At 40.2% G+C, this 26927-nt stretch overlaps 1 protein-coding gene and 1 pseudogene across 2 annotated transcripts in view; both read right to left on the bottom strand.

Moving 5' to 3' along the window:
• Positions 1-26927, bottom strand: part of ARMH3 (armadillo like helical domain containing 3) — a 175904-nt gene that overhangs the window by 88407 nt on the left and 60570 nt on the right. For both annotated transcript variants that reach the window (XM_039243948.1, XM_039243949.1), the window contains exons 21-23: positions 13977-14059; positions 12663-12789; positions 1720-1795 (exon numbers count right to left, since the gene is read on the bottom strand). In XM_039243948.1, the coding sequence (XP_039099879.1) occupies positions 1720-1795; positions 12663-12789; positions 13977-14059 (286 nt within the window). The remainder of the gene's footprint in view (positions 1-1719; positions 1796-12662; positions 12790-13976; positions 14060-26927) is intronic.
• On the bottom strand, positions 14658-25083 carry LOC120239592 (annotated as a pseudogene).

The raw sequence follows: 26927 nt of genomic DNA, 5'->3' as shown, positions 1-26927 counted from the left end.
CTCTTAAGAAAACTGACTGGATCCTTGATACCTCTGATAGATACTCCAAGTCTAATTCATTAGTGACAGTGAAGATGATGTCATTAATCTCTGCAGCAAGTTCATCAAAGAAATGTGAGGAATGAAAGTCAAGGTATAGGCCCAACGGACACTTGTAAAGAGAAGAAAAAGTCATGGTTATAGGCATCTGCTCAAAGTTCAACCCAATCCTTTCTGGGCTATTCAGAAGAAGCACAGGCCAAAAGCTTCCATCAGCTGTTTGACGGCCCTTGGGAAGAATAAGGACAGCAGCCAAGCCAGAAGCCACTGAAAGGGAAAGCAACAAAGTAGAAGATAAAGCAAGCATAAAGGAATGTGATCAAGGAAACCGGTCCCAGATGAAAAGGAGCTGCCTGGAAAGCCTAAGTAAATACATGAATAAATAAACACAACATAAATTATACTCATATGAACTTCATACTCAAGCCCAGAATCTGGAGCTTCTTTCAAACACCCACATTTGTCATACTGCCCTTGGGTCACAAAGGGATATTTGGGAGAAGGCAGTTTCTAATTCCTGATTCTTAACAGAAAATCACATTTATCATAAGGCCTCACTACAGTATGTGGTTTATTTGCTAGGTACAGATATGCATTTGTGAGATTTATAAAACTGCGTTTGCGGCAAAGTGTCTCTGGGGTCAGGTAAGGCAGATCAACCTTCAGCGCAATCTTGTTAGCACATCTCACCCCTCTGCCCCCTCATTCCAACTCTCCCAACACACACATTTCACACTTTTCCTTTTGTTCCCAGACGTAACAAATACCGCTGTAAATCACTAGTGGACATTTTACCTTTTAAAAAGGGAGAGAGAGAGAGAGAGAGAGAGACAGAAATAAACACTAAATCCCAGGTCTGTCACACATCAGAATTTATACTAAGTTGTAGATGTGCATTACTATTGCTGGGAATGTCTGGCAAGGCTTACATCTGGAGCTAAATCAAGTTTCCCCATCTGTTGGGTTTGCCTCTTCTACTCAGTGTTAATTTTTCAATTGTTTGCAAGAACAATTTAATAACTGTTGAGAAAATGGAAAATGATAGGCACAAAGGGAGCGAGGAATGTAAAGAAAGTCAGCTTGAGATTTTATGGTACTCAAAGCACCCTCTCTCCATTTACAAACAGCTCACTCCTATGAGTATGTGTTATTTCCTCAAGACCCTTCACCAAACTCCACGTCTGAATCAATTTTATCCAATACATATACCACTCTGTAATTGCCTTGCTGTTTCATAAGGAACCTAAAATAACTTAGCCCCATGAGCTCTATTTGCCTCTGTTTACCACAAATAGAAAGAGCCATGTAAAGCAAAACATCAAAGTTCCAGATCCCCATGAGTCATTCACTGAACTCACGGAGAATGGCAGAAAAAATTTTTCAGAGAAAATGGCCTATACAACAGAAAACACTTTGGCAACAAAGATGCCTGAAAAGGGCTTGCAACCATCTCTTGGTAAGAAAATTCATAGTACAGCATTGTGAGCTATTGCAATATGACAATATGAAAGTCTCATGCATTCCTGCTTTTCTTGATCAAGTACGACATTTCTTCCACTCCTACAGACATCAGGGCTTAAAATAGCAGTGGTGTTCAACATACTCCACTCAGAAAGGTACAATAAAACTCAAGATGAGCCAAGGAGCTGGGAGAGGGGTAAATTCTCTCTCATTCCTTACCTGATATTAACCAATGCATGGGTCACCTTGCTAGCTGCTTCTTTCCATTGGCCTGCATTGGTAGAAAGCCTCAGGACTGTAAGGAAGAAAAGAACAAAGATCTGTCAGATCTCTGGTATAAAATACAAATATGAGGAATAAAGACACATCTCAAAACACTACTATTAGAATAACCAAACAGGGCCTATGCCAAAGTTCTGGTTAAAATATCCTCATATTAGAGGAAAAATACAAGGGCTTATTCCCAACTATCTTCACCAGGATATTTTTTCCTCTAACTTTTTTTTCACTTTCTATCAAAATACTCCTCCTCTACACTGGGTTCCCTTCCATCTACTCTCTACAAACAGGTTTCCATACTTAGGTTTTACATTCATTTAAAATCCACACTAAGGTGGTAAAGTGAGGTTAACCTGTCTGCCACATTTATCATTTCCCTACTGGCTGGGGCTGATTTAATGGAAGTGGCTGGCTGATTAAGTATCCCCTCCTGCTCCATGCATATCTTTCTCCTAAAGGTCCAAGCTGGGACAAACAGAACAAATAATCTTGCCAGATAAAGAATGGTCATGTTTTAATCAAGGAGTAACCTGTTTGGGACACATGGGTGGCTCAGCTGGTTAAGCGTCCGACTTTGGTTCAGGTCATGATCTCATGGTTCATGAGTTTGAGCCCCACATCAGGATCAGCTCAGAGCCTGGAGTCTGCTTCAGATTCTGTGTCTCCCACCCTCTCTGCCCCTTCCCTGCTCATGCTCGTCTCTGTCTCTCTCAAAAATAAATAAACCTTTAAAAAATTTTTAAAAAGAAGTAACCTGTCTTAGCTCCTCTGACTTAACTGTGTAACCTGCAATATGAATCAACAGGAATATTCTTGTCTTTCTGACCAAATTCTATCTCTTTTCCACACTTACAAATAGGAGGAAAGACGATGGAAATCCAGAACACCCTCTATCAATGCTGAACTTCAGGACCATACAATACAGTACTGACATAATTTTAGAAAAGAGACAAACCAGCACAACTGCTCCTTGAAAGCGCAAGCACATGGTGGGCACTCCAGGTATATGCCTTTAATGAAGGAAGAGCTGGGGCGCCTGGGTGGCTTAGTCTGTTAAGCGTCTGACTTTCTCTTAGGTCATGATCTCGCGGTTCGTGGGTTCGTTCCCTTTTCGGGCTCTGTGCTGACTGCCAGCTCGGAGCCTGGAGCCTGTTTCAGCCTGTGACTCCCTCTCTCTCTGACCCTCCCCTGCTCACGCTGTCTCTCTCTCTCTCTCTCCTAGAAATAAATAAATAAATATTAAAAAAAAAATGAAGGAAGAGCTAATAAGAGCTAAAGTTTACTACGTGTCAAGAAGTGAACCAACTTAGGTTATATGCAACATAGCAAAGAGATGAGGAAACTGAGACTCAGAGGAGCCAAGTAATTGATCGAAGTCATTCACACAGTTGTATGTAACCAAGCTAGAATTTGAACCTGGAGGGTATGACTCTAGAGCATGTATGTATAGTGAGTGGTTATGAGTACTAACCCTGAAGCTAGCTGTCAAAAGTCCAGTTCCAGCCCCTGCCATTTACTAAACAATAATAGCAATCTTTATAGGAAAGGATCTTTGTGAAAATTAAATAAGTTAATATATATAAAGCCTTAGATCAGTGCCTGGCACACAGTAAGTATTATGTATGTACTAGCTATCTTTATTTAAATAAACTGCCTCTCAAACAAATGAATGAATATATCTGAGATTTTCCCAAAGGAAAGAAAGAAGAACCTAACAAATATTAAGAAATATGTAACCAATTTGCAGAGGAACTTTATTTTATTTTATTTTTTTAAAGGTTTTTTTATTTCTGAGAGAGAGAGCCCAAGTGGGGAGGGGGTGGCAGGGGCAGATGGTGACAGAAGATCCAAAGCAGGCTCTGTGCTGACAGCAGCGAGTCTGATGCGGGGCTCAAACTCATGAATTGTGAGATCATGACTTCAGCTGGTCAGACTCAACCGACTGAGCCACCCAGGCGTCCCTGCACAGGAACGTGATACCTAAGTACCGTCACTACCTACTCCTGCTCACTATTCTAGCAAGGAGAGCAGCGAGGGAAGGCCTATGGCTGTAGCAGGGAAAGGAAACTCATCTCTCTGCTCTACACTTGTCCCAGCAATACATTTTTATAAATTCATGCAATTTTATGAAAGAGAATATGGAGTCTTAATAAAACATATTATCAGAACACTGCTTTTCTAATTTACAAGATTTAGTGCAGGGGAAGTTGGTATAGTTCCAAGTGAAAGCTCCTCAGTCTGAAATCCAGTTTCACCCAGTGTATGTGCAAATTTATTCATGTAAATGAACACAATTGTTTCAGCAAATCAGACATATCTTCTCCAACTCAGTTGTGGAACTACTGAGATAGGTTTGTTTTTCACTAGATCCTCTACTAGATCATAAATTCTCTGACGGTGGGGACCAAAACGTTTATGGAACTGAGCTGTATTTTCCTCTCTTTATCTCAGAGGGGTATTTAACTCTGTACATGGATTATTTCTCTGTAACATTCTGTCAGCTCTGTTCCTTAGAGAACAGGCACCAGATGACCTCATCAATGCATTTCCTTTGGAAATGCCATAGGCTTTTATATTCTTTTCTAGGTTACCAAATTTAAACACAAAATTATTTCAAAATGCCCTAAAAGCCTCAAGCTAAGGTAATCATTTATGTTGTAAATTATGGTTCACAAAAATAACATATTACACGGCCATTTTAAAAAGAGAGGTAAGTAATAGTAAAAACTGGAAACAACCATAATTTCCATGAAAAGAATAAACTAAACCCACACTATGCCAAAAAAAAAAGAGAGAAAGACTTAAGAAAATTACAACAGAAGGAAGATATTTTATGACATATAGTTTTAAAAAACACAAAATAGAAGGATAACATGATTACACCTATGTAAAACTATGCATACATACAGGCTGATATAGAAGTATGAAAACAATGGTAGTGGTAAAAGGAGAGATTGAAATGTTTAGTTTTTCCATCTTCTTTTTCTTAAGTATTTGTAATTATCTTTTTTTTATATAAAAAAAAGTTGAAAATATGATATCATTCATTCATGGTTCAGGGCAGCTCCTGTGGAGGGCCTTCCTATTTAGTGGACTTCACTGCAGAAAATTAGCATCATAAGAATATTAGAGGTGTGCCTTTATCAAAAATGTTTCCGTGAGCCTTCCTCTTCCAGTATGACGGAAGAAAAAGACATAATCTACCCTCCTACCTTAAATAACAGAGCAGTAGATGAAATATATGAAACAACAATTACCAGACACTGGACAAAAAGCATACAGAACTATGATCCTTGAAGGAAAAAAAAACAACAAGGTGAGCCCTACAATTATCCTAGCTTCTAGCATGAAGTCTTCTAGCCTGTGGGTCAGGGAAGAGGAACCTAAGTAGAACCAGAAGTCGTACCAAGCTGAACATTTGGAGAGGTCAAGACACCTAAAATTTGTGGGGCAGAGTACTGTAGAAGAGGGAGTTTGAGGGAGCTCTGGAGGTCCATAGAAGGGTCCTCATACACCTTTTACTGAGTATTGAGCTACATACATGGAAGAGGAAAATATTCAAGGGCACAAAGATCACTGGAAAGAAAAGAAATTCTAAAGCTCATGGCCACAAATAAAATAATTGGGCTTACCACCAGCAAGAGTAGAAAGATCTACTCATACATGGATTGTCAGACAAAGTATACAGATGAGTACTGCGTTAGTAATGGAGCCACATTAGCCTATGTGAAAGATTGTTCTCGACCTCCCCTGACAACTCTTAAATGCAAACCGGAAAGGATAAAACTGAATCCACATAACACAACCCCACTCTAAAACAAAGTTTAACATTACATAAAAATATAACACAACATTTAGCACTCATAACATTAAAATCACAATTTCCAAAATCCACTTTAAAAACAACTACACATTCAAAGAAACAGAAAAATATAACCCATAAGCAGGAGAAAAATCAGTTAATAAAAACAGATCTAAACATGAAGAAAAATTAGCAGAATTAGCAGAAAAGGACATTAAAACAACTACTGTAAATATGTTCCATATTCTCAGGAAGACTGAGGAAAATATAAATACAATGAGGAAAGAAATGTACATATTAAAAAGAAATCCAAATAAAACTTCTAAGGAAGAAAAAACCTTCTGAAGTGCAAACTACTCTGGATAAAATGAACTAAGATTACTGAAATCAATGGCATATTTAAAAAATACAGAAGAGGCATGTAAATTGGGAAGGAAGAAGTAAAGCTGTCAATATTTGTAGATGACATGATACTATATACAGAAACACTAGGAACTCCACCAAAAAACCATTAGAACCAATAATATTCAGTGAAGCAGCAAGATACAAAATTAATAAACATAAATACGCTGTGTTTCCATACATTAAAAACCAACAATCAGATAAATTAAGAAAATAATCCCACTTACAATTGCATCAAAAAGAATAAAAGACCTAGGAATAAATTTAATTTAGTAGGTAAAAGATCGGTACTCTGAGAACTATAAGATGCTGATGAAAACAACTGATGATGACACAAATTAATGGAAAGATATATGATGCTCATGGAAGAACTGAAGTTATTAAAATGTCCATACTACCCAAAGCAATCTGTAGATTCAGTGCAATCCCTCTCCAAATACCAACAGCATTTTCAAAGAACTAGAACAAAAAATCATAAAATTTGTAAGGAACCACCAAAGGCCCTGAATAGCCAAAGCAATCTCAAGAAAGAACAAACCCTGGGGCGCCTGGGTGGCTTAGTCGGTTAAGCGTCCGACTTTCGCTTGGGTCATGATCTCACGGTTCATAGGTTCAGGCCCCGCGTCGGGCTCTGTGCTGACTGCCAGCTCAGAGCCTGGAGCCTGTTTCAGTCTGTGACTCCCTCTCTCTCTGACCCTCCCCTGCTCACGCTGTCTCTCTCTCTCTGTCCTAGAAATAAATAAAACATTTAAAAAAAAAAGAAAGAACAAACCCGGAGGTATCATGCCCCCAGATTTCAAACTATACTACAAAGCTACAGTGATCAAAACAGCATGGCACTAGCACAAAAACAGAGACATAGATCAATGAAACAGAGCAGAAAACCCAGAAATAAACTCACATCTATATGGTCAATTAATCTATGACAATAGAGGCAAAATATACAATGGAGAGGAGACAGTCTCTTCAATAAATGGTGTTGGGAATATTGGATAGCTAAATGCCAAAAAAAAAACAAAAAAAAGAAAAAGAGAGAAAAAGAGAGAGAGAGAGAGAGACTGGACCACTTCCTTATACTATACACAATAAACTCAAAATGGATTAGAGACCAAAACGTAAAACCCAAAGCCATAAAACTCCTAAAAGAAAACACAGGCAGTATTGACTGGAAGAACAAATATTGTTAAAATGTTGATACTACCCAAAGCAAGTTGCATATTCAATGTAATCCTTATCAAAATACCACCAGCATTCTTCATAGAGCTAAAACAAACAATTCTAAAATTTTTATGGAACCAGAAAAGACCCCGAATAGCCAAATCAATCCTGAAAAAGAAAACCAAACCTTAAAGCATCACAGACTTCAAGCTGTATTACAAAGCTGTAATCATCAAGACAGTGTGGTACTGGCACAAAAACAGACACACAGATCAACAGAACAGAATAGAGAACCCAGAAATGGACCCACAAACATATGGCCAACTAAGCTTTGACAAAACAGGAAAGAATATCCAATGGAAAAAAGACAATCTCTTCAGCATATGGTGCTGGGAAAACTCGACATGCAGAAAAATGAACTTGGACCTTACACCATACACAAAAATAAACTCAAAATGGATGAAAGGCGTAAACATAAGACAGGAAGCCATCAAAATCCTAGGGAAGAAAACAGGCAACAACTTCTTTGACTTCAGCCACAGCAACTTCTTATTTGACGTGTCTCCAAAGGCAAGGGAAATAAAAGCAAAAATGAACTACTGGGACCTCATCAAGATAAAAGGCTTCTGCACAGCAAAGGAAACAATCAACAGAACTGAAAGGCAACCAATGGAATGGGAGAAGATATTTGCAAATGATATATTCGATAAAGGACTAGTACCCAAAATCTATAAAGAAGTTACCAAACTCAACACCTGAGAAACAAACAATCCAGTGAAGAAATGGGAAGAAGATACGAATAGACATTTATCCAAAGAAGATATCCAAATGGCTAACAGACACATGAAAAGATGCTTAGTATCACTCATCATCAGGGAAATACAAATCAAAACTACTCTGAGATACCGTCTCACACCAGTCCGAGTGATTGAAAATTAACAACTCCGGAACAACAGATATAGGTGAGGATGTGGAGAAAGGGAGCCCTCTTGCATTGTTGGTGGGAATACAAACTGGTGCAGATGCTCTAGAAAACAGTGTGAAGGTTCCTCAAAAAATTAAATACTGAATTACCCTACGACCCAGCAATAGCACTACTAGGAATTTATCCAAAAGATACAGGAATGCTGATTCACAGGGGCACATGCACCCCAATGTTTATAGCAGTGCTATCAACAATAGCCAAATTATGGAAAGAGCCCAAATGTTTATCAACTGATGAATGGATAAAGAAGATATATAATATATATATGTGCATAATGCAATACTACTTAGCAATGAAAAAGAATGAAATCTTGCCATTTGCAACAACATGGATGTAACTGGAGGGTATCATGCTAAGTGACATAAGTCAGTCAGAGAAAGACAGATGTCATATGTTTTCACTCATACGCATAAGTTGAGAAACTTAACAGAAGACCATGGGGGAAGGGAAAGAAAAAAATATATATAGTTACAAACAGGGAGTGAGGCAAACCATAAGAGACTTTTAAATACAGAGAACAAACTGAGGGTAGAAGGGAGTGGGAGAGTGGAGGTGGGGAAAATGGGTGATGGGCACTGAGGAGGGCACTTGTTGGGATGAGCACTGGGTGTTTTATGCAAGTGATGAATCAAAGGAATCTACTCCCAAAACCAAAAGTAACCCATATACACTGTATATTAATTAACTTGACAATAAATTATATATAAAAATTTTTTAATAAAACCCACATAACTGATAAAGGACTAGTGTGCAAAATATACAAAGAAATCTCACATCTCAAAAATAAAAACACAAACAACCAATTCTCCTTACAGAAAAACTCTAAATAAATTATGTAGATACTCTCCCTCAAGGAGGTGGAGCTTAACTTCCCTATCCCAACTACTAACTTTAGTGCTAACTGCATTTACTGACTTGCTTCCAAAGAACAGAGTATGGGAAAGGACGAAAAACCACAACTATGCACCGGAGAAACTTTGCAAACACTCCCCTAACCAAGTGATAAAGTTAATATCACCAGTGATAAGTCATGTTGATAATATACATCCAAATATAAAAAAAAGGCCACTTTGACTTTGTGGCATTCTTTCTCCAAACCTAGAACCCCAGTCCAACCCTGAGACAAACCTAAACTGAGGAAGATTCTCCTCAAAACTGTCAAGGTCATGAAAAACAAGAAAAAAACAAGAAAACATCAGGCAAGAAGAGACTAAAGAGACATTAGAACTAAATATGATATGCATGGAATCCTGGAATACAAAAGGGGTATTAGAGGAAAAATTAGTAGACTCCAAATAAAGTCTAGAATTTAGTGTGTGTGTGGTAAGAAAATACATATCATAAAATTTACCATCTTAACCATTTTTAAGTGTTAAGTATACTAACACCTTTACAAAACAGATCTCCAGAACTTTTTTATCTTGCAGAACCGAAGTTCTGTAACTATTAAACAACTCCTTTTGCACTCTCCCTCTATCCTTTGGTATATCTCTTGGCTATTGTGACTAGAGCTGCTATGAACACGGGAATGCAAAGTTTTTTTTTAATGGACAAAAGATCTTCAAAACTAAAGAATATGGCAATTAGAAACAGGGAAAGATGATCAACATCATTATTTTTAGGAAACACAAAATAAAACCATAATGAGATATTGCCACAAACCTATAAGAAGCCCAAAACAACCAACCAGACAAACCAGTACTGGCTAGGATATGAAGCGAATGTAACTCTTGCATATTGCTGAGGGGAATGTAAAATAGTTTCTCTCTTTGGAAAACAGTTTGGTGTTTTCTTTATAAGAAACATATATTTAACCATGATAGCCAAAAATCCATTGAGAGGTATGTAACCAAGTGAAATAAAAGCTTGTTTTCATATAAAACCGTGTACAATACTGTTTTCCAGGTCTTTATTCATCATCGCTAACATCTGGAAACTTCTCAAATGTCCTTCAACCTTGCAATGGAAAAATTAAGCTGGCATAGTCTCACAATGGGTATTATTCTAGGATAAAAAGGAATAAACTACTGATATATGCATCAACATAGATGAATCTCAAACGAATTACTGTGTAAAAGAAGCCAGACTCAAAAGACTATATGATCTCATCTCTGGGGTTTTTTTTTTTGAAAGAGCAAAACTAAGAAACAAAGAAAAAGCAAAACTCTGGGGTCAGGGAACAGGTTAGTGGCTACTACAGGTTGAGGCTGAGTGAAGGAGTTGACCTCACAAGCACAAGAGACATTTCTGGGATGATGAGACTCTTTATCTTGATTTTTTTTGGTGATAATTATACCTCTATACACATTAGTCAAAACTCAGAACTGTACATTTAAAAGGGTGCATTTTACTATATATGGAAGTTTAACTTTAAAAACTTGACTTAAAAAACCAAGTGTTTTTTCATCATACTTGAAACAAAATGGAAAGCACTGAAACATGCTGTTTGTTGTATGTCATTTAGTTGCAATTTCTCATTTCCCTATTTGCATTCACCTGGTTAACATTTTAATTCCCTTGGAAGATGTGACCATGCCCAGATATCCTCTCATCTTGTTGCTGTAGCTACTAAGGCTTACCTCATTTGACCGTGCACACAGCCCAGCCGAGTAGGTATGCCAGGCTTCTATAAACTATCTCCCCACTCCAACTCTTCTTCCTTTCCTCACACTGAAAGACATCTTTATTCATCTATTAATGGTTGCTAAGGCCTCTGGGGCAGCTCTCCACCCTCAGAAAATTCTACCTTCTTGAAAACAAGGATAGAGATAAAGCTGGGCGATGCAAACCCCACAAGGAACACTGAGTACATGTGACCATAGGAAGTCTGCTAGAGGGTTCTCATGGAAGACTTCCTAGCTCCTAAAAAAAAAAAAGACCATGTGTCTTGATTCGACCATTGGAACTCGCTATCCTTAGGGGAGCTGACCTGATGCTAAAGCTATTATTCTGAAAATGAGAGCAGAGAAACAGAAAACACCCAGTTCTTGCAAACATTGAGCAAAGGATCACACCTTTCTGGAGTTGTCTTTCCTTATAATTCTTGCCAAGTGAAATCATTTTTCTATTATTTAAGGTAGTTTAAGTCAGTTTTTTTGACACTTGCAGTTGAAAACATCCTACTAATACAAGGCCCTATTCCTACTGTCGAAGACATCACAGCAAAGCTATACATGGCTCTCAGAAGTTATCCTCTACTGCTCTAAAAAACAAAATCTATTACAAAAAATTTTTCTCCTCCTAGGCAATCCTTCTTTTCCACTGTTTGCTTGTACTCTTTCTCCTAGTACTTGTTCCAAATCTCCTCTAGTTTTCTCATGATATGAGACAGAGTTTTCACAAATAGTGTCAATAAAAGGGATAAAGCAAACTAATCTGTAGTGACATAAAACAGATCGGTGGTTGCCCAGAGATAGAAAGCAAGGGATTGATAGGGGTGGTAAAAGGTGGCAGAAGGCATGTAAAGGGATACAGGGAAACTTTTGGTAGGTGATAGACACTTTAATTATTTTTTTCTTCTTTTCTTTTAATGTTTATTTTTTGGTTTATTTATTTTTTGAGAGAGAGACAGAGTCAGTGCAAGCGGAGGAGGGGCAGAGAAAAGTGGAGACAGAATCCAAACCAGGCTCCAATCTCCAAGCTGTCAGCACAGGGCCCGATGGGGGCTCAAACTCATGAACCGCGAGATCATGAACTGAGCCAAAGTTGGACATTTAACCAACTAAGCCATCCAAGTGCACCAGATATGTTCATTATCTTGATTGTAGTGAGAGCTGCATGTACCTATATGTATGTCAAAATTCATGAAATACTGTATACTTTAAACAAGTGCAGTTTATTATATATCAATTATACTTTAATAAAGGTTGTAAATTAGGACTTTTTTAATAGCTTTAGTGAGGGGCTTTCTGTTTCTGTGTAACCTACAGAAACCTTTCCTAATCTTTCAAACTCCAGGAAGGTTTGACTAGACTCTTCACTCAAATTTATAGGGATTAAAAAAAATATAGAAATTTCAGAAATAAGTTATACTTACTATGGCCGCAGAGTAAATTTTCATATTGAGCCAATCACCAGAAGGTTTGCAAGAATGATTTTTATCTAATCCCACTTCCTCTTGTATGTTATGCTAAAAATACATAGGTACATTAAAACTCTTTAAAATCCTGTACCTTCTCAAATCACACAATGTTCCTTTGGGATCCAAGCTCTTCTATTTGCTGCTGTCAATTTCCACCCACTCTTTCACTCCTATCTCACTGGCAGTCACTAAATCCACAGGCCTCCCTCTTCTCTCTCTCTCTCTCATAAACATAAGGCTACAGGGCTGCTAACCAGCTTTCTACTGAGATCAGCCTTGAGTGCCTGAAAGCAAAGAAGTCTGCATATAACTTCCTATAGCCTGAGAAGAAGAGACTTTATTTCTATGCCAGGGAGGGCACCAAGCAACTAGAAGAGAATCTTTTGTAGTTTTTTCCTCTTATATGCCAAAAACCGCAGCTGATGGGGAGAGAACAAAAAGAAAAGACAGCTTACCCATAGAGTAGAGGTTGTCAAAGCTCTGGTGCATGCGGATAATCTCATAGTAGAGTTCATCGTAGCTGCTGGGAGTGGGCAGGAATGTGTCGCCATATGTGATAAACATATTAAATAGGTTCACAATCTAAAAAAGAAGCAAAAGCCCATACACAGGCATTAAGCTATGAAGCAGGATGGTATTATCAGTAGTATCCTGTAGCCAGTTCTTACTGGCTTGCGAGAACTGACTGTTAAATTTTCAGGAATTTTGTGAGCTGGTGTTTAACAAAGCCATTATTAAAAATTAACATATAAACTTACAATTCAATAAACTGTATTAAAATGAAGGTAATACTCAAACTCACAACTTCCTAATTATATTCCTAACTATAATACCTTTTAGTATTATGTTCTTGAGATTCATTTACACCTCTTATACCTGTGTGGTGAGACTATCATATAATGGTGTATTATCCATCACTCTGCATTCAACAATGTCAGACTGTTACCTTGAAATCGGCCACGGTGAGAATAGTTTTACCATAGAAATCCACAAGTGCTACAAAAATCAGGGCTTCTTCCCCACCCAAATGTTAAACATTTATGAACACACTGGATAATATCCTGAAAAGACAGTCTAAAGGCACAATGCCCTCCTTTTACCCCAAATAACCAGTCTGATAAAGAGGAATCTGTAATGTCCCTCTGAAACCAAGTACAGCGATGATGGAACCACTCATCTGGCTGGGACACCTCTACAGGTCTTGCTCTGTACCAACACAGAGACTACAGTAGTCTAGTAGTGTCTCACCTGGGACCAAGGCTCACAGAGACTGACCCATACCTGCTCCTGCCAGACAATATACTCTAATGAAAGACAGTCTTGACTTTGCCAAAGACACAGGAGAGAGTGGGAAGAGTGAGGAGCACCAGTCTAGAGAGTCTAATCCAAAGGGAAAATAAAGGTCTGGCTCCCGCAGTGGCTCAGTCCCCAGAATACCAGCTCCTGTTTCAAACTGGCCCATCTCGATTTTAGGATATGGCTTCAGAAAAAAGTAAAATATTTTTTTAATTTAAGTACAGTTGACAGACATTACATTAGTTTAAGGTGTGTAACCAGGGATTCAACAGGTGTGTAAATAGGGATTCAACAAGTCTATAGGTTGTGCTGCACTCACCGCAAGTGTAGCTACCACCTGTCACCATGTAACACTATTACATCACCAATGACTATACTCCCTAACTGTACCTTTTATCACCACGGCTTATTCTTTCCGTAACTAGAAGCCCGTATCTCCCATTCCCCTTAAGAAATATTTTTTTGTTACTCACCATAAGGGCTAATGTAAAAATGTTGTGTTTGGCCAAAAGTACGGTCTCATTTGACATAAGGAACTTCAGCAAATTTATCAAGGCTTAAAAAAAAAAAGACATCAACAAGCTATTTAAAGAATAATTAATAAAGTTAAATGAAAGCAATGAAAATATACTTAATTCTAAGAAATCCAAATAGGAGTAGAATGAGTAAATCACAGCTACCAAGAACTTTTTAAAAACAGGTAAGGTAGGAGCACCTGGGTGGCTCAGCTGGTTAAGCGTCTGACTCTTGGTTTCAGCTCAGGTCATGATCTCATGATTAATGAGATCGAGCCCTGCACCAGGTTCTGCGCTGACAGCACAGAACCTGTTTGGGATTCTCTCTTTCCCTCTCTCTCTGTACCTTACCTGCTCATACATGCACACTCTCTCAAAAGAAATAAATAAGCTTTAATAAAATAGAAGTAGGTAAGGGAGATATATTCAAAGCAAGCACTGACCTTCCCAAGCATATATCTGCTTACCTGCCCATAGAAGGTTTCCAAAAATCTACTTCTTTGTACCACTTTTTTTAAGGGGGGGATACCATTAGTTTATTACAAAAGAGAGACATGCAAATTATTTACATGACAAAAGATTTCACAACTTCGTTGGAATGGGCAGCTTCACTTGATGCCAGTTCAAAAATGATTTATTTCAGTCTACATACTTTACAAGAATGTCACCATCTCTAAATAAGAAACAATCCTTGTCATCTAGAACTACTCTGGTGCCTCCACATTCTGAAAGAACTTGGTCTCCAACTTCCTGGTTGGATCCCTAACTAGCTGAATCTCTCCAGCCTTCCCTTTAGAGCCCCATCTAACAGCTACTCCTGTTGCTTGCAATACTTTTCCTTGAGATTGTTCTGGAAGCATCATGCCTCCTTTGGTCATAGTTTGGGCTGTGTTCCTTTCGACTAAAACTCAAAGAGGGGAAGAAACTTTCTAAAGGCCTGTCCTGCCGTGACTCCAGCTGCCGCGGTACGTACTCTGCTCACGAGACCCACAGTCCCACCTCTTCGTGCAACTTTTTTTTTTAATGTTTTATTTATTTCTGAGAGAGAGAGAAAGAGAGAGCCAGCATGAGCAGGGGAGGGTCAAAGAGAGAGGGAGACACAGAATCCAAAGCAGGCTCCAGGCTCCAAGCTAAGAGTACAGAGCCCGATGCGGGGCTCGAACCCACAAACCACGAGATCACGACCTGAGCCGAAGACGGGCGCCCAGCTGACTGAACCACCCAGGCGCCCCCGTGCAATTTCTTAAACAGCAAGTAAGCTTGCAAATCTGACTACAAAAAGGACATCTGAGTGTTCCAAATGTATCCCCACATGGCGATTACCACATTTGTTCAATTTAGAGGTCAAAATGAAGGTCCTCCTCTCACCCTAGGCAGCAAGCATGTCATGTCACTAAGTTTTAGCTATGCATTTGTTGCAAACACCATAGCTGAGAGGGACATCTTTCAATTCTAACAGGTCACCAGAAATGCCAGCAATGCTGGACTTCAGCTCTAGATAGGAAAACAGCTGATGAAGAGAAAAAAAGGCCCTTAACTCTTCAAACAGAAGTACAGCTTGCTCTGTCCTCTCTCAACCATGACAACATTTACCAAAAAGGTCCCCTTTCTCTCTGGTAATTTTTTTTTTTAATGTTTTATTTATTTCTAGGAGAGAGAGAGAGACAGCGTGAGCAGGGGAGGGTCAGTCTCTCTGGTAATTTTCAATGAGGATTAAAACCCAAGCAACCTCAGCTGAAAGACTGACTGTTAAGTCTCTAGCTTAACGTGTAGGTGTAAAGACATTTTTGCAAATAAATACTAAGGATAAAAGAAATCATCAGTTGCCTCATGCTCTTTCACCCATAACCACGAAATAAGTCCTCGATCTGTGCCCATCATGGCTACTGTCCCTGTCCCTACCTCCCTTAGTTGATGGGAAACTATACAGAAGGAGCTCAGCAATTGACTGAGCTGCAAGCAATTGGCAGTCCTTCTGTCTTCTCCCCCTCAACCCTCTCTACTCCCTCAGACATAAAAAAAGGCTTGACCTCTCCTTTTCTAAGACCATACCTGCTTCTTTGCCAGCAAAGAAGTCCATTCTCCCATGCTGTCTGAGCTTTGTGTGAAGTTTACTACCCTTCGAGAAAAGATGTGAGCTTTGATTGGAAACAGCAGGGAAGACGGGTAGGAGTAAGACTCTCCAGACACTTGCCGCCTGCCACACAACACCCCTTATTCTCAACCTCTGAAATCACAGGTACAGTAAAGAAACAGCAGGCAAGGAAAAGTACAAGAGCCTGTCTACATTCTGTTTCTAAAACCTGAATCTTCCCCTCAAATAGCAAAAAAGCCTTGCTAGAGATGAAGGTGATAGGCATCCTCATTTATGAACTCTTCACCCTTGCACTGACTCCAGTTCTCTGAGATTTCATAATGGAAAGGCAAATGATAGGCAGCTGGCCCTTTTGATGTCATCAGTTAACAAGCAATCTGTTGGACTAGATCCCAAAAAAAGCTCCATAGGAGCCCATTCGGGATCACACAATCTGCTTAACTCTTACTGGGAGCTCAGAGAATGAAGGGGGCTAGCTAAAATCCACATAAAAATGACTAACCTAGCCCAAGCCTCTCCCAGCAATGGAGATCATCTTGCTGAGTTATTTAAGGACTGCCCAACCACCCCCTACCCCAGAGCTCGGACAAGTCCTGTTAATGGATAAATCACCTGACAAGCAAACTCTATAAACTCACAAGAGACAAGAGAAAAGGAAGGGTAGAGCACATGGCTCTCTACAAAACACAATGGCTGGAGAGAGACAAAGCAGCTTTTGCACGCATCCAATCAGCAAGGGCTTTTGACCCCAACACACGCGGCAAAAAGATGCAGCCTCAGCAGTGGTTCTGTGGTAATTAAGGGAAGAAAACCTAGAGAAAAGGAGGTGGGAGCGATGATTTATTGCTCCTCTGCTGGACTACAGCTAGTCTTGATCCCTGGGATTCAGAGCCAGGGATGACAAAGTGATAAACACAAGGGGAGGAAGAGAGCAATTCTGGCATAGGCCAAGAGGCAACCGGTGTCCCAACTACCACAGCCGTCAGTGGGGCCAAACAGCACTGAGAAGTAGAGTCCAGCACTGCGATACTGTCAGCACCAGGGAGAACCTGCATCCCACCCCTGATAATTCAAGCAGACTCCTATCCACCCCCCACATCCCCAAAAGGCCAGGGTTTTCTCATCTGGAACTAGTCATTCTCTAGAGGAAATTTAATAGGCAGAGAAAATGAACAAAGCAATCTTAAAATTGGCTCCACAAACCTCTGACATCGGGGACCACAATTCCTCCAGCAGGAATGCCCCAACCTCCCATGTAACAGTGCTTTCCTTTCTCCTTCAACATCGCCCTGACTTTGCACTCACTCTGTCAACTGTTTGGTGTCCCCCACATCACTACACGCACAGTGTGCTATCCTGTGACCTGATGTAGCAGGAGTTCTAAGTCTGTGAGGTTTCAACACAGCTGATTTTCGGAACTAGAAAGGACCCTGGAGATCGTGTAATCCAGTTCCCTCGTTTCTGGATTAGAAAACACTTCCTCCCCTCCCCAACCACCCACCCACCCCAAGTAGCTAGTGACTAAGCTGGGACTAGAACCCAAACCGCTGCTTAGTGTTCTTTCTGCCATTCCATTACGATTAAATAAAGGTGGATTAAATAAACTCCAGATGGAGTTAAATGTTAAAGGGAAAGAAACTTACCTATAAATGGTGTGCTTAGATTTGCTGACTACACTGTTCCCAACACTTCTCTAGGCTCTGGTTTATAACTTTCTCTACCTACTTGCTGTTCCAGTTTATTTTCATGTTTTTGGTCCACTTTTTCTCTTGGTCCTGAGCTACTTACTAGAGTACAGGTGTTTAATACCTCATTATTACCCTTCTACTGCCCATTTGCAACACTAGGACTCCAAGCAGCGAGCTTCTCTCAGCATTAAACGCCTCAGCAGGGCCTCTATATCTGCTCTCATTGCTCTTCTCCACAGCTCACCTCTCACGCACCTCTATCCCCTCTTCCCTGTTTCTGCTAAAGAAAGAAAGAAAGAAAGAGAGAGAGAGAGAAAGAGGGAGGGAGGGAGGGGGGAAAGAAGAGAGAAAGAAAGAAGAGAGAGGAAAGAAGGAAGGAAAGAAGGACAGAAGGAAGGACAGAAGGACGGAAGCGAGCACACAGGGGTAGGGAGAGAGGGAAGGGGGAAGGAGAAAGAGAGAGGAAAGGGAGAAATAGCACATGACTGTCAACTAAAACTATTCCTATGCCCCTCACTCAGCTCTTCCCCCTTGAAAATTAAGTACTGATGGGGGTGCCTGGGTGGCTTAGTCGTTAAACATCTGACTTTGGCTCAGGTCATGATCTCACAGTTCATGAGTTCAAGTCCCACGTTGGGCCCTGTGCTGTCAGCTCACAGCCTGGAACCTGCTTCCGATTCTGTGTCTCTCTCTTTCTGCCCCTCCCCAGCCCACACTCTGATTCTCTCAAAAATAAATAAAGGTTAGGGGCGCCTGGGTGGCTTAGTCGATTAAGCGTCCGACTTTCGCTTAGGTCATGATCTCGCGGTTCATGGGTTCGAGCCCCGCATCAGGCTCTGTGCTGACTGCCAGATCAGAGCCTGGAGCCTGTTTCAGTCTGTGACTCCCTCTCTCTCTGACCCTCCCCTGCTCACGCTGTCTCTCTCTCTCCTAGAAATAAATAAAACATTTAATAAAAAAAAAAAAACCTCCTTTATTTAAAAAATAAATAAATAAATAAAGGTTAAAAAAATTTTAATAAATAAATAAAATTAAGTACTGAAACTGGAGTATGATTGGATCTGGACTTAAAGGGAGCCAAGATCCCCTTTCTTTATGCAAAATCAGAACAAAAACAAAACAAAACAAAAACACTGGTATAAATAACTAGCAGCCAGGCTTATTTATAAGCTATTATAGTATAGAGTTATGCACAGGATTTAACTGCAGGCCAAAGAAGAGAACAGCTTCATGTCAGCCAGGGACAAGTTCAAGGACAGTAGAGAACTGGCACTCGGATCTCAGTGCCAACACATAAGTAGCACAGAGCTCATGCTGGCTGGCTCCTGGTTCACCACTCTCCACACACGTACACATATTTTTAGAAAACTGCCCTTTATCCACTTGTCTACTTGGTGTCGTCTGGGCACATGACCAGCCAAACTGTTTCACAGGCAGTCACAGAAGTAGCAGTACATAGAAAGAAGAGTTAAGATAACTATAAAAGATAAGGGGTTGGTTGTATAAACGTAGCGTTGTTAACTAGTCATATAAGAGTTTGGTATCAAGTACATGTTGTAGTCATTGTGGAGATAAAAGGGGCAGGAAGTACTTTTTTAAAAAAATTTAACATGTTAGTTTATCATGTTTCCATCTTTTTTAAGATGAGAGAGAGAGACAGCAGGGGAGGGGCAGAAAGAGAGGAAAAGAGAATCACAAGCAGGCTCTGTGCTGTCAGTGCAGAGCCCGACCTGGGGCTTGAACCCATAAACCATGAGATCATGACCTGAGCTGAAACCAAGAGACAGACACTCAATCAACTGAGTCACCCAGGCACCCCCATGTTTCCATTTTTTAAATAGTTTTTAAAAGGTAAAAGGAGACTAACACCAGCTCTTCCTTACCAAAGACTTGACCCTTAATTAGTCTAAGATATTTCCAAAGAAGAAGGGCCCGTGTTATGATAATTCAACAGTGTAAATAGTCTTGCCCATTTGAAGAGCAATGGCTGCTCATCCCCACAAAACAGAAAGGGCACAGCTTTTGGATGCAAAGTGTAAAAAGTGAGTGATGAAAAAATAAATACTAAATGATTCAACTTATATGAGGTACCCAGGGTGAGCAATTTACGGAGACAGAACGTAGAATGGTGGTTGCCAGGAGTGGGGGAGGGAGAAATATAGAGTTATTGTTTAATGGGCGCAGACAGTTTCAGTTTGGGAAGATGAAAAAAATTCTGGAGATGGAAGGTGGAGATGTTTGCGACAACGATGTGAATGTACTGTGAATGTACTTAATGCTGCTGAATCGTACACTTGAAAGTGGTAAAGTTTATGTTATGTATGTTTTACCAATTAAAAGCAAATAAAAGGTCAATGTTTTTCTATCAACACAAGCATGAGCCCCACAAGCATCCATCCCAACTTTCTATAACCTCAGCATAAGGGACCAGCTACAATTCCTGCATTCGGGCAGGAATGCAAAGTCAAAATGAATCCTGAGTAGCCTTTAAGAGAGCACTACGGCAGTTTCCAGAAAATTATCACAGTTCACAATCAAAGCTACCAACGCACTTACATGCCAACAATATTCTAGGACATCCTCAGGAGTCTTGGATTAGACTCCTCATCTTTGCTAACACTATAAAAGGAGGCTCCAGATACCTGGCTCCAAAAACTCTTAACCTACACTGAGTGAAAAGTAAGAAGTTATGTCAGTGAAATATTTGAGGTATTATATTACGCATGCTATATGTTTAAGATGTAGGGAAATGGGTGCTCCATACAGACTTGTTTCTTCACTGGACAGTCTTTTCCACCAGGCACTTTGAAAACTTGGTTTCTGGGCTCTCAATTTCAACTACAAATTGGCTGCAACTGCTGCCCCTTTTAACTCTACTAGAGGGACCTGGCAGTCTCAAGCTTAGTTTGGGCCCAAGCTCCTTCCCTTGAGGAGTGTTGTGCATCAAGTATGACAACAGGGCACCAAAGCCCTGACTTCTGTAAGCAGACACATGTGGAATATAGGAGAATGCACAGGGTCTGGGAAGTTGAACCAGGAACAGGTACCTGGATGGTTCCCTGAGTCACAGATGAATTCCCAAAAGCAGAAGAAGCTGCTCTATTTTTCAAACACGAAGAGTTCAGTGCTATCCACCTGAGAATCCAGCCACCACACCACAGGCCTCCCTCGGCCAAGGAACCTTGTTTGCAGAGCTGTCCCTCCCATTAACATACCCCCACATAACGAGGATTTGCCCAGATTTTTCCCTAAACTGCTTTGAATTCAAGGAGAGAGTAGCACCAAACTGGCCGCCACACAGAAGAGTAGAATGAATAATGGATATGGGAACTTCTCCAGGACTACAACCTGTCCCCCACATTGAGGTAAACCAGGTGCAGAGAACAAGCCAACTACAGGAAGGCACAATTAAGTGGTAGCTCAGACGCCCGCTTCAGAGAAGCAGAGGGGACGTTTAATTACAAAACCAAGTGAATGACATTTAAATAATATTAAAAACAGGAAGGAGACAGAGAACCTCTAGCAGAGTACAAATAAATGTCTCCAAAGAATCAGGTCGGAGAGCTCTGTCTGAACAGCTTAAACATACTATGAAGAAAAAGAGATAGAAAGCAAAGACAAGATGCAATGAGGCCCTATTTTCTGGCCTGGCATGGAGTTAGGATGAGACGCCACAGATCCAAATCAAACCAGGTTCATTTGGGGAAATGGATAATTTCAGTGACTGATAAAAGAGCAATATTAGCATCTCACTTGCTTAGAAGAAAGGCAGAGGAACTCCAAGGACAGGCTAGAAATAGCACCAGTGTACAAGCCAATGCCTCCAAAAGCCCAGAGGAACTATAAACTCTAGCCAATTCCAACATCTCTGGACAAAATCACCGATTACCCGAGGACACTGCCAGCAACCAGCAGGTTCACTGTCAATCAGCAAAAGTGGCACCGGAATGACTTAGAATCCAACACCTACTAGTAGAATAATTTTAAAATACACTAGGTGGCCTCTCAGAATATTGGCATCTGTCTGGCTGCAAACCCAAGCACCTCACTAAAAGAGGCCAATGAATCAAACAAGAGAATGAAATGGCTTTAGTTGTGCATTATGAGCCTCTCCAGGTGAACAGAGCACAAAAGCACCAGGAATCTCTCTCCCTACCTAGACAGTAACTGCAGTAGCAGAATCTGTCTGATGTTAACTATTTTGGAACTCTGAAGTCTGATAGAAGTTTGCAACTTCCAGGGGAAGACTTGGGTGGTAAGTTTTGGTTAATTTTGGTCAACCTGAGCTCTTAGCACAGTAGCAGCTGTCCATCCCCCCCTGGCCATGTGGCAAGCAGCTATGCACTTGTTCCTGCAGCAGCACACACACAGCCTATAGGAGCTAAGGTGGGCAAAAAGGACTCTGTCCTCCAAATACTGGGAATCTGTGCTCTGATAGCTGATTGCTTTTTCTGATCACAGAGATGCAGACAGAAGCAGGCAGCCATTATTGTTGCACCTCCCCTCACAAAAGGCAAGCCCTTCCCCATGCAGATTTACATCCACAAGATTTAAAGGGCCAAGCGCCCCTTTTTTTCTCCACCTTCATTTCTTTGTCTTTCTCCTTTTGGGAGCCAGACGTTAAAGACTAGAACATTCAAAAACAATCACATATGGGAGCATAAGGGACTCAGTCAATTGAGCGTCCAACTCTTGATTTCAGCTCAGGTCATGATCTCATGGTTCATTTGGGGGGGCGTGTGTTGGGGGGGACATTGAGCCCCTCGGCAGGCTCAGAATGGAGCCTGACTGGGGATTCTCTCACTCCCTCTCTCCCTGCTCCTCCCCCACTCATGCTCTCTCTCACTCACTCTCTCAAAATAAATAAGTAAACTTTAAAAAATAATAAAACAATTACATATACAGGGAAAATTAAAAAGTGACTGCACATGCCCGAGAAAAGTCTCAGAAGAGAGTGAAGAAGACATAAAGTTTATACTCAGGCTGATCCTGGGCACAAGCAGCCTACAAAAATAAAAAAAAAATAATAAAATAAAATAAAACAATAAACAAAAATAGTAACAACCAAAAAAAGCCAACTCTGAGGGAGAATCTTATTTCTTAAACCTGAGGACATTATATTAAGTGAAATAAGCCAGTCACAAAGAGACAAATACTGTATGATTTCACTTAGTGGGGGTGCTTAGTGAAGTCAAAATTATAAAGGCAGAAAGTAGACTGCTGGTTGCCAGGGGCTGGCACAGGGAGGAATGGGGAGTTCGAATTTAATAGGTATAGAGTTCTCATTTTACAAGATGAAGAGAGTTATGGGGACAGATGGTGGTGATGGCTACAAAACAATGTGAACTCAGTATCACTGAACTGTACACTTAAAAAGATGGTAAAGTATTCTGTGTGTTTTACCACAATTAAAAAAACAAAAGTACATCAATAGGCTGCCCTGCTTAAGATTCCACAGCCCTCCAGATGAACTGAAAAAAAGAACAAATCCTCTCTTTACAATTTTTTTAAGTTTTATTTATTTAAGTAATCTCTACACTCATGACTCCAAGATCTCTACACTCGTGACCTCGAGATCAAGAGTGGCATGCTCTTCTGACTGGGCCAGCCAGGCACCCCTACAAATCCTTTCTGGAAATGGAAATTAGGTTCTATCTTACCTTTTCCTTGCTGTTGAAGTATAATCTGCTTAGAATGAAAAATAAGGTTCTCAACTTGGGGACACAGCAATTCTCCCAGTTACCACACCCCCTCTTCTTTATCATGAAAATGAGCCCTTAGGTAAAAGTTCCCAGATGGAACTCAGACTCTGGGAAATGCAGGATCCCATAGACCTCATTTCATTCCTGTGCAACCACCTCTAACCTTGCTCAGAAGCCACTGCCTTCTAGGTCCTACACCACCTGCAGATTTTTTCCAATACTGCCTAGCTGAGAGGTAGCCAAAATCATCACTCTTTAAGAAATCTAATAGTTAGTGAGATCACGCCTGGGGGGCGGGTGGGGGGCACGTGATGTAGAACCAAGAACTTTACCTGCCAAAATGAGAAAAAATCCAATCACAGACCTATCCTGCTCACTGGAGGAACAATGGCACCTTATGAAACCAAATGATACGTTCCTTTAGAACTAGTACAGGCACAGCAACAAAAGCACAGCGACTCCTTCCTCTGTCTCTTTTAGTTGACAAGATGCTAATGGGCCTATAAGAGTTGACATTTCTCTGGATAGGAAATGACTTTGTGTAGGGAAAAGAACAGAGATTTCTCACTCTTTTTAGGAGCTTTCTGAATCTTTTTCTCCCTCTAACAGGCTAAACCTGTTAGAAATTCTTATCTTTTGCTTCTGCCAAGTTTCCGAGGGGATGAAAGAAAGAGTCAAAATAGTATATATTTCAGATTTAGCCAAATGTGGTGATTTGAAGGCAAAAAGAGTTTCCTTGGCATTCTTTTTTCAGTCCTGGGGCTTTCTACACTGCTATACAGATTCTTTCCTAACAAAATGATGGAAACAGGAAAATGTCTTCTAATGACCCTGTATTAAAACACTCTGAGAGGAATTGATTATCCACAGAAGAAAGAAGTCTCCATCTTTTTGCACATGGAGGCTAGAGCAGTCTTAATTAGGCACATCAAGCCTAGAATACATCTTGTAACATCTTCCCCTACATCAGAGAAAATTTGGGGGAAAGAGGAAGAACAATTTAAAAAGCAATTTTAAAAACAAAATAGCAACAGCAGCTGCCAAAATTCCTCTTCCCATCTACTCTAGCTGTTTACTGCTTGTCCTTCCCTCCTCCCTATACCTTCTTCAAATCTAAAAGAAGCAATATTGTAGAGTTATATAAGATGTCACCATTGGAGGAAGCTGGGTGAAGGGTGCAAGAACTCGCTATACTATTTTTGCAACTTCCTAAGTCTATAATTATATCAAAATTAAAATTTTTTTTTAAAAAATTGGAAGTTTAAAAAAGAAACTAAACAAGAAAAAAAAAAAGCTGACAATTCAAAGTTCAAGGGATAGTTTCCCCAAATCAGGAAGGGCTGACAAGCTGTCAAAGCTATACTTACACATGAATGCACAGATCTATCTATGGCTCAGGTCAGTCTTCCTCTTGAAAATTTCCAGTCCTGTATGACAACAACTACAATATAAAAAGCTTCCAACAAAAGCCTCTCAATTCCCAGTCTCAAGATATACCTAACCATGAAGTCACAGGCTTCTGCCAACAAGAAGAAAGCCAGCTGGATCCACAAAGCTGTGACCTTCTCTGGGTTCTCCATTTCTCCCAGTAGGTATCTAAAAGGTCAGGCCATGTACGATTTCTCTCTTTTTCACAAAGCTGTGAATGCTTTGGATGCTATTTAGCACAGTGAAGCTGAACAGATTGTTTTGGGGGCTTTGGGGGCCTTTCTTCCTGCAGGGAGGCAAATGTTGCCTAGTGATCTACGTCTGAGCATAGGAGTCAGGAACTCTAAGTTCTAATCATGACTCTGTTTAGTATCTGGTTCCATGATCCTTAGCAAGGCACTTACCCTTCTACACCTCCACTCCCTTACCCAACAAATGGTGATAAAAATAATGACTTATCACCCAGGGACGTGGCAAAGTGAAAGAGTAAGAAGGACTGTGATCCATAGATAAATGTCGAGTATAAAATGTCAGTATAAATCTGCCTTTAAATCGACCCATGTTTTAGGACTATCGGAAGCTACACTGTTTAAGTGCAAGCTGCCTCCCCAGTGCCCTTTCTGCCTGCAGAGGAAGTGGAAAAAGCAGACTCCACAAAGCTCTGTTCAGGTCTTTTCCTCTCAAACTACATGCTTCTCTCTAAACATTCTGCTCATTCTTCGGTTAATGGCTTAGAAACCAACAAAGTTTCCATTTTTACTTAGTTGAAAGCAATCCATGTATCTGTAGGGTAAGAAAGAAACAGACAAAGGAAAGTGAAATCACCCACCACTCCCTGTCACATCACCAAAACAAAGAAAAAGGTGATGAAGTCAGCTCCACAGAAACACAGCAACAAACATGCTACTGGGTTCTATTATTATTGTTATTGTTGCTGATGCTGTTTTCAGGCTTTCAGGTGGAGGCTACTTTAAGAGAATGTTGATTCATCAATTATGGAAATTCTTTCTACATGTCCACTTACCCATACCCATTTATTTATTCATTCAAGTGTTTTCTGAACCCCTATTATAAGCCAAGTAGTGTGCTGAGGATAAAGCAATTAAAATAAATAAAAAATAAAATAAAATAAAATAAAAAACAAACACGGGCCTTGCTCTATAGGAACTTTTTTAAGAGGAAAGAAAGATACTTAAATCATTATACAGACTTATGCAAACTCCGCAAAACAATGCAGTATGCTGAAATAGAAACCCAAAACCCATAGGAAGACACAGAAAATAAAACATAGGGGCCAATGTAATCTTTAGCCTCAAAAAGTTCAGAAAGGAAACTGTGAAGGTATAGTTCCCAGGAGGAATACAGTATGATCAATAAATTTTAAAAATATATTAAAGCAGATAGTAAATGTGAAAATGGAATTAGGAGGCCATGCAACCTAAAAGTAAGACAGAGTTTCTTTTTTTTTTTAATGTTTGTTTATTTTGAGAGAGAGAAAGAGGGAGCATCCTAGCAGGGAAGGGGGCAGGTACAGAGAGAGGGGGAGACTTCCAAGCAGAGCCCAACGCGGGGTTCGAACTCAAGTAAAACTGAGATCATGACGTGAGCCAAAACCAAGAGTCAGCTGCTTAACTGAAAGAGCCACTCAGGTGCTCCAAGGCAGGGATTCTTAAATGATCATGGATGGCTTCAGGGGGGGGGGTCCATGAATTCTCTAAAATTATATGCAAAATACATATGTGTAAATGGGCATTTTTCTGGACACAAAGATCATCTTTCATTATATTCTCAAAGGTAAAGACCTATTTCCTGGGATCTGCTCATTAAACCAAGTTTTCTATTGCTATAGAGAATAGTTTTAAGACCTAATCTTTTACCTTGAGGCTAAAATAGGAGATCTAGGTAGCCTAGAGGTCAGAGAAAAGCTTTTGAACTTTCCGTAACTTAGTGAAAAATAGTGATTGCTAAAAAGGGGGCAATGAGAGAGGCAGGACTT

This window comes from Hyaena hyaena, unplaced genomic scaffold, assembly GCF_003009895.1.
Source record: "Hyaena hyaena isolate Hyena2069 unplaced genomic scaffold, ASM300989v1 scaffold_233, whole genome shotgun sequence".
Classification (NCBI taxonomy): domain Eukaryota; kingdom Metazoa; phylum Chordata; class Mammalia; order Carnivora; family Hyaenidae; genus Hyaena; species Hyaena hyaena.
Note: the sequence above shows the minus strand (reverse complement) of the source record. Positions and strands in the feature narration are given on the sequence as shown.